The 11,431-nt window shown below is 37.6% G+C and overlaps 1 protein-coding gene across 2 annotated transcripts in view; it reads left to right on the top strand.

Annotated features, from left to right (window-relative positions):
• Positions 1-3,882: 3,882 nt before the first annotated feature.
• The window catches only part of LOC122074468 (tRNA pseudouridine synthase Pus10), a 21,902-nt gene continuing 14,353 nt past the window's right edge, over positions 3,883-11,431 (top strand). Inside the window, exons 1-3 of one of the 2 annotated variants that reach the window (XM_042639297.1) lie at positions 3,883-4,249; positions 5,211-5,602; positions 11,187-11,307. In XM_042639297.1, coding sequence (XP_042495231.1) covers positions 4,082-4,249; positions 5,211-5,602; positions 11,187-11,307 — 681 coding nt within the window. In that variant the 5' untranslated portion in view covers positions 3,883-4,081. The remainder of the gene's footprint in view (positions 4,250-5,210; positions 5,603-11,186; positions 11,308-11,431) is intronic. The other variant, XM_042639296.1, reaches the window with a different exon arrangement.

Genomic DNA, 11,431 nt, shown 5'->3' with positions numbered 1-11,431 from the left:
AAAAAAAAAAAAAATCGAGGGGTATCTATGTAAATACATGGATGGGTTAGTTTTATTATGAAAATACCCATTGATGTCTTTTTCTTTTGTTTAAGTGATACCTTTATAGGTATATTTAGGACATGTAACTTTCTTTTGATTGCCTTTTTTCAATTGACACATACTCAAGTTAGGTGGATACATATTATCTAGGAGTGAATCACAACATCATGAGAGATGCCAGCAATTACAGTATACTCTCACTATTTGTGTGCACTACTTATCTAATGAGAGATGAATGCAGAGCCTTCCATCTACTAACTCAAGCATTATCCTATTGGCACCTGCAAGAGTTGGTCTAAGAAACCTCTACGTCCATTGACATTAGGAAGACTTATTGGTAATTTCTATATAGCATTTGCTTTCTAATTGAGGGAATGAATAGGGAATTAAATATTCATCATGTGTATAATCTCATGACAATGACTTAATGCTCTTACTAGAAAAATCAAAATATACATCTCACATAACAAATATAATATTTCATGTAAATATACAATTAAATTTGTGATTATAGGATGGTAGATTCCAAAATGGATGAGAGTGCTATATCCTAAAAAAAAAAAAAAAAAAAAAAATTACTTACTCATCAAGATTAATCATTTCATTCGTGATATTATAAACCATGCATCTCATGCAATAAGCAATGTTGAAGAATACAGTAATCTCTATGACGATGTCCATCTTCGTCACCAAGGGAATCTCAATCTCCATTTCAAAATATATCAAGAGCCCTAAATCTATAGTACAATCTTTTTAAAGAATTTAATTAATATCTCTTTTAATTAATAAACTATATTTTAATTTAACTAACTCTTAATCAATTCAAACTAGGTTTTCACAAGTCTCACATGGCATAAATAACCTTTACTTGTGTCAATCATATGCCCAAAGTCACATTGCATGTGTCAAAACATGCAAGTTCAACTTACATGCCTTTTACCAAATGGATATAGGTGGCCAACCTATTGGAGCTCAGAACTGAATTCCTTACTGCATTTTCTTTTTAGTCTTTTATTATGTACTTTTTTAATTTTATGACCATACCTACTGATGACTTAAATCATTTTTTCACCATTTTTATTATTACATGCTACTTCTATGGTCTCTCCGAAACATGGTCATCATTACTAAGGTAAAGCCAAATCCATACTGTCTTAAATCTTGTATTTGAGTGGATTTCCCACTCGGGAAAGGTAACCCAAGACCCATTACTTAATATTCAAATCATGGATATATATATATATATATATATATATAATATGTTAATTCCATATAATGCCAACATTATTGATATGTCTGGCAATCACTAACCCTAGGAAAAATATTGTTGGATGGGTTGTTCGCATTATAAGCAAAGGTAAATGTGTCTCATTATATGCCAATTATAAGATGATATGACAAGCTTTGAAGGTCAATGCTCGGGGCATTCTCTATGGGCTGAAGCAAGCACTCGATGGAGGATGGAGAATAAAAGAGATCTAGACTAATTTTAAGGAGAAAAAAGAATTATTGTTTGAGGGAAGCACAAAATCATGGCCTTGGAGTGCAATACCCCTTTTGTTAGATGTTGAAACTGTTTTTCTTAAAACCACTTTTTGGTCCAGGCCTATGAACGATATGGTCCTCATTATGCATAGTTTAGCTACAAGGGCTACGAATAATAGATTTTACATCCACAACATTAACCATGGCATTGATATTCTATCTTATATTCAGTAAATAAATTTTTTATTCTCATAAAAAAAATTTTTTTTGCTAGCAGTTGAAAATGCCCAAAAACTAACTCTATATAATACAATATTATGTGAGCCCCATCTATTCATCGTCTAAAAACTAATAATTTTCCATGGGTTTGTTGTCCATATTGGACTCTCTAGTAGTCCATGAGCCTATCAATTATGCACACTTGATTTGCCTCAAATTGGTAATTGCACAAAGTGTTATATCATCAGAGGTTTATGGTCTATGGAGGATATTAGTTATTACAGTTTAGTGACTCAACCATCGGGTCACTGATCCACAATCTAGAAGAGAGAGAGAGAGAGAGAGAGAGAGAGAGAGAGAGAGAGAGAGAGAGAGCGCTCCCCTTTCCTCTCTTTTCCCTATTAGAGTGCGTTTAGGGTTTTATAATATCTGCAGGATTCTTAATCCCAATTTGCTTTACCTAATTGATCCTATCAATGACAAGTGTCTTTGTCTATAACGAATCCTTCTGTGCTACAAAAGAGGGAGGATGTAGAATCCCACTGGGTATCCTACAGATAATCCAATATTGATTTAGGGCACTTCGAAGCCAAATCCAATCAAGGTAAAAGGGGTTACTTTTCCTGAGTCATCTGAATAGAAGAATGTGCTAATGGAACAATAATGATTTTCGGATGATATGGACCCCAAGAGATGAGCAAGAACTGAACATAGGGCAAGTCATAAATCTTCCTATGTATGGGTTTGGTCCTCCAAAGCTTGTTAGAGGTCCTTTTGGTAATGTAGGAGTCCCGCCGAACAGAACCACAAACCATGGGAATATTTTTCGCTATTGGGACTACCTGAGCTCATACACCACGACACCACCCTGTAGAAACATAACCCTAAAACGATGCAAAAGATAATGGAAAAACAAGAACAAACAATGCACATAGGTTTACGAAGTTTGGAAAAATTGCCTATATCCTCGGTGAAATGAGATTCTGCTTCACTGTTAATGGAGAATAGGGTTATAGTGTTCATCGTCACACCTCTCAGTATTGCTTGCATTACAAAGTAAGAAAATCTCGCTATAAATATATAGCGAAAAACCCTAATTCGGAAAGTACAAAATCACCCTCAAATAAAAAAAATCAAGCGGGGGCCTGCACTCCCTACAACCCTGCTATGCAAGGGGCCTCTTGCCCCTTTGCAACCCCCACGGCCCGCTTACTAGTAAACGGGACCACCGTCTTGCCTGTCAAGACGCCTGCACCAATACTCCATGGATTAAATTGCGATGAAATACAAGACACCGTACACTAACAAACCCTTCTCATTCTAGCCACTCTCTAAAGTAGTTGATACTTGAAAGTTAATCTAATCAAAATTAGTTCCCCAGTAAACAATATCATATGATGGATTGTACAGGACATGTAATTACATTATTTCCAAGCAAGAATCCATAAAACATGGCTATACAAAGATACTATGTTAGTGATTGGATTAAAACATTTAGAAAAACAATATCAATTTTTTCATACAAAGCTGTTATTGGATCTAGATTTCCATCCAATCATATACATATTCTTTCTCCTCAATGTTCTCTAGTAGAAGAATGGATTCTATGTGAAGTATCTCTTATTTATAATAAAATGCCATGAATCTAATACATTGATATATAATTAGGAACCACTATCATGCCAAATCCCACGTGATACATAATTGCAACAATAAAAAACCTCTCAAGCCAAAGGCTTGTTGTACAGCAGAGTCTGGACAAAGTAGCATGGACAACATGGAGAGTAAGGCGTAAGGCATAGGGTAAGTTCAGTAAAAGCCACAAACCATGTTACCAAAAAATAAAAAAAACTTCAAACCAAGGGGAGGGGCAGCCCTTCTTGGACAATGCAGGGTCAGATGGCTCACGCAGAACCGGGGTTTCAAAAACATGAGTCCGTGATGGAATCGGTCCCGAGAATACTAGAATTGGGCATTTGATATGGAAAATCCTCTGATTCAGAGGAATCTTGACATGAATATTCTGATCCGAAACGGTAGAAATCAGGATCGATCCCTGACTAATTCTGAAACGAATCGGCCGATTCTCGATCCGATTCTGAATTTTTCTTTTTCTTTTTTTGAAACCCTGCGCGGAACTGTTGTGGGAAACAATTCTATCTTGTATCCAAGCCGGATTCAGGGTAGTGGAGAAGCCATCAGGGTTAAATATCGCGAAGCACGCGGGAGATGGAGCCGTTGCCCGCTGGTTTATCAGACTTGAAAAGTTGGACGCTTTAGCTTTGGGACTTGAGAGCGTGCCTGGTAGAGTTCTCTCGTTGTGTTGAGAATTGAGATGTCGAGCTATACCGAGGTTTCGCAGGTCAATGGCGACGAAGAGGCGCACGTCGTTGCTGCTTCCGAAGCAGCCCAAGTCGACACCAACAAGAAGGAAGCCCAGGTTACCGCTGAAGCTATCCCTTCTTTGCCGCCGCATGTGGTGAAGGATTTGTTGTCAATTGGGGTACGTTCTGTTCTCTTTCTTCTTCCTCTGGTCTCCTTATACTCTTTTTACAGTTTTTGAGTCGGTGTTCTTTCTAATCGTTTGTTCTAACGGAAGGCCATTACTGCTATTTCTTTCACTGTTTAACCCCAAAAAATTTCAAACGTGAACTCTTGCATATGCAAATCATACATTATATACATTTCAGTGATTTATGTCATAATTGAATAAAATCAACTGACATAATTTGATCACTATTATATTTACACCAGAAGTATCGGTAACTGAACCGTCTATATCAAGCTTGCAATTCAGCTATGAAAGTGGCTGCTATTTTAACTCTCTTCATTTTTCCTTTATTATTGTGATCACTACTTTCTAGCTTTTCTTCTATTCATCTTATTAACACTGTCCTTCATGGAGACATCAAGTTAGAGCCAACTTAATTAATGTAGCAGCATCTATAATTTTTGGATGAAAAACCCTCTTGTTTCTTTCAGCAGATCAAGAGGTTCCATGGTTGGAACGCCACTCAGGTCCCTTTTCCATCTCCGGTCGGCATTTTAATTCTCTTTTTCTTGAAATGGTTAACCTCATTCATGTAACCTAATGCATCAATACTACAAGCTAAACTGAAACATTACATGCCATGTATAGAGTATAGAATCAAAGGATGGTGTGCAATGAGTACTGACATATGTGGTAAATATTAGTGTAGTGGGAGTGTGGGACCTTCCATTTATTGTCCCTCAACTGTTTGAGCATCTGTGCCAAAAACTTTGCCATATTGATGACTGTAACTTCATGTAACTATCGACTTTGATCTACCAAATTCTAATGCCTAGAAAGAATATGGCAACATTTTCATTTTGAGGAAATAGTTCCCTCATTTTTTTGTTAATAGACTATCAATTGCAGCTCCCTCTGAGTGATTCCTTAGATTGTGACTGATAGCGCTTCTGGAATATTTATTATGCTGCAGGTATGTGTGAGATGCATCTTTCGATTGTTTGGGGTTCGTGGTTGTGCTTATTCATGCTTGTCACTCTTACCATCAGACTTGCTTTCATCTGTTGAAGAATCAAAAGGTTCCCATGATTGTGCAGTTGGTATCTGCTCCAAAGCAAGTGAAAATTTGAATTGTGCACTCCCTTTTCAAGAGTCAGAAGATGAGCCAGTATTTTGCAGCATTTGTTTGGGCATACTGCAATTTTCTTATAGTAAGGAGAAAGAAACATTGGTTAAAAAATATTCTGCTAGTGAATTTGCAGTATCAATTGCTGAGCTAGTGAAGCAAGAGGGCCATCAGATTGAGAGCTTTTCTCTTGAAGTTTCTGTGCCACCAATTATCTTGGCAAATGAGCGTGCAATTTTGTAAGATGCCAAGTACACCATCTATTGTGACTTATTCAAGTATCAATATTATTGAATGTTAGCTAGGGTATAGGAATAAAAAATGAATAACATAATGAGTAAAGTGCCTTCAGAATAAAATGAATATACATAGCACATACTTTGAATATTTTCCTACCATTCGTTGTGTTTTATTAGAATTTTATGTATTTGCAATTATTTTCATTAGAAATTTAAATAATGCATTTACCAGAGGTCCAGAACATAGATGAGGCACAAGTCAAATATACAATATTTGTACAAAATCGAGTAAAATAGGTTGTTAATTCTTTTTGTTCAGCAAATAATATGATGTACATAAAATTTGTCTGCTGTAGCCTTATTGGTGACTTTAAGAGTGGTTCCATGGTTTGTGCTGCAAGTATGGGCTTCACTTCAGTTTTACCTTTCTACTATTGAGTGGAAGCTATCTCGCTGTTATAGAGAAGCAAACCCTTTTGCTGACTTTTTGGCCAAATCGGCAGCAAGATTAGTGGTTTCCTCATCGATGGTTGGCTTGCCTCCTTCTATCCAGGATGAGTTGTTGCTTGATACCCAACGTAGGCCTAGATTTCATATTTCTTCTTAAAGTTATTTTTTTCGTTATGTTTGCGGGCTAGTCTTTGCTGCTGATGGCAATGCCGAAGGTGGGAGAGTCTAGCTTAGCTTTTTTGTTGGAATATGTGGCTCTAACCAGCTTATCGTTGTAAAATATATATATATATATATTAATACAAATAGTCTTTTAGCTGAAAAAATGATGTATATAAAATTTAAACTTCTTTTATTTGAGAGGAGTCATGGTTGATGGATTGTCATTTGTAACCCCAAGGGGGGTATAGCTCAATTGGCAAGTATCAACCGAATATAGTTTCCATATTCCACGGAAATGTATATCCAGTTTCCATCTTGAGTAGGACACTTCTTGTGCCTTAAGTATTTCCTTTTCAGTATACCTCTACCATGTATAGACGGTGGAGATTTTTTCTTTGTATAAGATGTAATACCGCATGTAATCACAGTAGATTAATGAGAACAAAAGACCATACATGGTATCATAGCGCTAAAGCTCCATCGAGCCCTCTCCTTCTCTTCTCCTTGCCGCTGCAACTCCAATGATTGCCGCAGCCATCTACACGGTCTCCAGCCGCTGTGCCTCCTTCACTACAGATGTGCATCTCCCACTGCTGCTATCTATATCTTTGTCATAAAATACCTCCGAGGCCACCCTCACATTCACAATCATCACTACCCTCCATGGAATCTAATAATTCCTCCCCCACCTTCCTCACCGCACCTCTTCCCACCACTACCACCCCCACCCTTCTCTTCATTAGGCACACAGATATGTCTCCATTAAACTTAATCCCAATAACTATTTGTTCTGAAAAACACAAATTGACCCCTTCTAGGTCAGAGTTTTCTTGGTTGTCTTGATGGCTAAATCCCATGCCTGGACAATGTACAAGTGGCCCTTCTATAGTGTCAATAGGATGCCACGCTTATGAACCTCCTCATCACCTCTCTTATTGAAGAGGTCTTTTCTCTGGTCATTGGAAAGACAACAAGCAAGGTTATCTGGGACATCCTATCAACAACTTTTGCCTCTGCCTCTATCACCTATGTACTCTCTTTACATCTGGCCTTGCAAGGTCTCATTCACAAGCCCGATGAATCCATCACTTAGTTCCTACAACAGGTGAAATCCTTTTTAGATGAAGTAACTACGGTTGATAGACCACTGTAGTCTAAGGACTTCAACATCAATGTGTTTCGTACTTCAAGGATATCATCCCCATATTGCTCTCTTGTTCTAAGTTGATCTCCTATATTGAGCTTCACTCACTGCTTCTCAGTCATGAGTTCTTGCACGATTCCTCTCTCAACAAGCTGAATCTTTTTGAGCCCCCTTCCGGCATCGACTCCTCATTGGCCAACACTGCTTAATTCTCTCCTGTCTTGTTGGTTCCCTACCAGATCAGCCATGTTCTTCTTTTTAGGCCGTAGCTCATCTTGTGGTTATGGCAAACATGGTCGATTTGGATGGGGGCAGGGCAACTGCTTTTCGCCCAACAAGGTCACTTGTGGCATACCATTTGTCACCGTACCAACCATATGGCTGCATACTACTTATATCCATAGTTGTCAAGGCATCGGCTTGGCATCCAGGCGGTTTGCCTAGGTCCTAGGTGACTGTTGCCTTATTGCACTATATGCCGCCTTATGTTTTGACACTTATTTATGCCAAATATCATTTAAGTAAATGTTTTTATTTGTTATTTCATTTACTTAAGATATTATTCATTGATAAACAAATACCCCCTATTTGAATCTAATAAAAACAGTTTAAAAATTAAATTCCAAAAGGATAAAAAGTCAACCCTCTTGTCTAAAAAACAAAAACTGGATTTTTGGTTGTAGGGCAAGTTTCGACTTTCAAATGCTAGGATTTTTCTCATTTTTAAAAATTTTATAAATCTTATCATGGTAAAACATTACTAAAAATCACAAGGCTAGTAGAATAATCTTTTTTTTTCATGTCCATAAAATTATTTTCATTCAGGCAATTTAACAGCATTCACACTTGAAAATAAGTTTGATCAGAACATAACTTTGTCATAACAACTCAGATTTAAGTAATCTTAGACTTGTTGGAAAGCTAGTTTTGTGTGATACCTAATACAAAAAGTCTCATGTAAAAATAAAATCATTTGATCAGTCAAACTTATTATAGAACAAGAGAGTTTATCTAAATGTCAATAAGTCATGTTGATTTTTGATGACTTTATTTGAGTGTGATTATGTTGATTTTTTATGACTTGATGTTGGTTAATGTTGATTTTTTATGTCACAGGGTATGAATGTAGCATACTAAATAACGATTGAAAATAGGGAAAATAAAAAATAACACATCACAAGGCGGCTATCAGAGGCTAGTTGGTCATCGCATCTACCTATCTCATACTCGCCTTGACATTGCATTTGCAGTTAGCCTGGTGAGCCATATATGCATGATCCACACTCCACTCATTTGGAGGCTGCATATCGCATCTTGAGATACCTGAAGTCAGCGCCTGGACAAGGTTGTCTATTCTCTCCAGATGGCCATTTGCGTGTGGAGGCATTCACTAATGCCGATTGGGCTGGCTGTCTTGATGATTGGAGATCTATTTCTGGATATTGTACCATGGTAGGAGGTAATCTTGTTACATGGCAAAGCAAGAAGCAAACAGTGGTTGCGAGATCTAGTGCTGAAGCTGAGTTTCGAGCCATGGCTCAAAGTATTTGTGAACTACTTTGGCTTCAGGGTCTTCTTCAGTATTTATGTGTCTATTAGTTTATCGATGCGACTATATTATGACAATAAGTCCGCGATCAAAATAGCTCACAATCCAGTTCAGCATGACCGCACGAAGCATGTAGAGATTGACCATCACTTCGTCAAAGAGAAGCTGGGGCAGGGCATCATATGTATTCCGTTTGTACCTTCTGAGGCTCAGTTAGTGATATCTTTACTAAGAGTCTTAGTAGTAAGTTGTTTAGTCCTATTGTTAGCAAGTTGGGCATGTTCGATATGTATGCACCAACTTGAGGGGGAGTGTTGTAATAATGGGTATATGGGTATTCTAGAGTTCTACCAAATAGGTCCTTAAGTCCATTAGGGTTATGGTCTATGGTCTTGTAATATTCTCTAGAATATTCCTTTCTGTCTATTATAAATAAAGAGGGTAGTCTCTGTGAGACATGTGCTCAATTCCCCAATTCAATAGTTATGGACTAAAGTCTAACCTTCATCACACCAAGGTGATCCTTCGAATGTCTAAAACTCGGGATTGAGTTTCTTTTTAAGTGGGGGAGAGTTGATGTAGATCAATGGACAAAGCCCAGCCCAAGCTTTTTCTACATATCGGTTCATGGGTGTTTAGGTCCATATTTTGCTATATATTTTGGCCAATTTTCTGTTATTACTTAGGCCCACATTCTGCCCTATGTAGCCATCAAGCAGCATCTAGGAAAAGTAGATGTTTTGACAGATTTTGTGGGGTCCCTATATACCTTGCGTGGAGAAGAATTTCCAGAAATTTAGGAGTTATTCTGTGGGCCCCATGACTGCTTTGTTGGAAGAGAGAAATGCGGCCAAGACCAGACTGCATTGGAGTAGAGATGCTGTCAAGATCTTTTTGATATTGCATTGTAGTTGGTTTTTATTTTGCACAAATACTTGGTTACTAAGTCTTTAATTAGTAGGCAGTTTTTACTATCAGTCCCCCCCCCCCCCCCCCCCCCCTTTTTTTTTTACAAGGTAGCCTTTCCATTTTATGTGATAGCAATATTGGAGTCTTAGTTTCTAATTTGTAATGTTTCTAGAAGATGGATCATAGAATAGTAGTAGTTTCTATTTTTGAAGTTTCCAATTTTGTAATAGTTATTCAATTATTTAATAATGATAAGGGGCTGGACAGAGGTCACGATTTGAGTTTGAAAAAACAAGAGAAAGCTTGGCTTTGAAACCTGTGTGATGCAGCTGCTGTGAGAGACAGCCAGGGTGAGAGGCCCTTGTGGAGATAGGTGGGATAACTTCTCTACAGTAGGTGAGATACCTATTTATCCTTCTTATTTCCTATTTCTTCTCTACCACCTTCTCGTTGCCTTCTGTGTGTGTTTGGATCCATGAAGGCCATCACTCAGATGTTCCTCTAACCCAACCTGGGTTTCTATTTTATTTCACTGTTATTGAGACTCATTAGAGTATTGAGACCATCTGAAGAAGTTTATTGAAGTGCTGATACAATTCTTTTATGTGTTCCATCATACCCCTAGGGCTGCGGCACCTCTGTTCTGGGTCTTTTGAGGGCAGCAACATTCAAGGGTGCATTCCTTAACATCCAACCAGTAACCTGGCTTCACTGTTGGGAATGTTTCTTCCAGCGCTAGGCTTTCTTCTATATTAGTTTCAGGCTTTCAGCTTAATCCAAAGGCTGGATTTGGCTATACTAATTTTGACTCCTACCTTCTAATTTTGAGACCCCTTATAACTTTTAATCACCCATCAGAATTGGTTGTAAATTTGACGAGTTCATCTTCTATTAATATCCTACACTCGACCAAGGTTTGACTTAAATCTGATAACTGGATTTTGCGTTCTACTCTTTTACTCAAATCTGGTACAATTGGTGTCCTGTGATCCTGGTTATGTCTTGGTTTCCTGGTCATTAAAAGTTTGTTGATTAGGACTCCAGCACTACCTAATAAAAAAAATGTCTTTCTGTCAACTGAGATAGTGAACTTTTTATATGGAAGTATTAAAGTTCTGGTAAATTTCCAACCTACATTGAAATTTCAACTGGCAATGGTATAATTATTATATTCCAGTAGGATTTTGGGTTGGTCTCTCTGGAAATTGAAATATGTCCGTATAATTTAGCTGACATCCAGTACCGTGCCTATGACATTGTTCCTTTCTGTTTCTATCGTTTAAAAGAAAGGCCTTTCGAATTGCATTTCAAAATAAAGCAGTAGCTTCCCATGACTAGATAATGATTATGTTTCTTATTTATTTTTGTAGGTTATATATGAAAAGGAAGTATGGATCCGAACCTTGGTTCCAAGAAAAATTTCTTACCGAACACACTTCTGTGAAGGATGCATTGAAATTGTTAATCATCGATTCCCTTGGATCCTTGTTGGTAATTAGGAATCCTCTTTCTATGTCCAATTCTCATTGTCTTTTTAACTTATTCTGACTAGGAGAAAGAATTTGAACAAACTGACAACTTCCCATGCCTGACCAACAACACCACCACCCCCCCC

Source organism: Macadamia integrifolia, chromosome 3 (assembly GCF_013358625.1).
Source record: "Macadamia integrifolia cultivar HAES 741 chromosome 3, SCU_Mint_v3, whole genome shotgun sequence".
In the NCBI taxonomy this organism is placed as follows: domain Eukaryota; kingdom Viridiplantae; phylum Streptophyta; class Magnoliopsida; order Proteales; family Proteaceae; genus Macadamia; species Macadamia integrifolia.
This window is presented reverse-complemented; position numbering and strand designations above follow the sequence as displayed.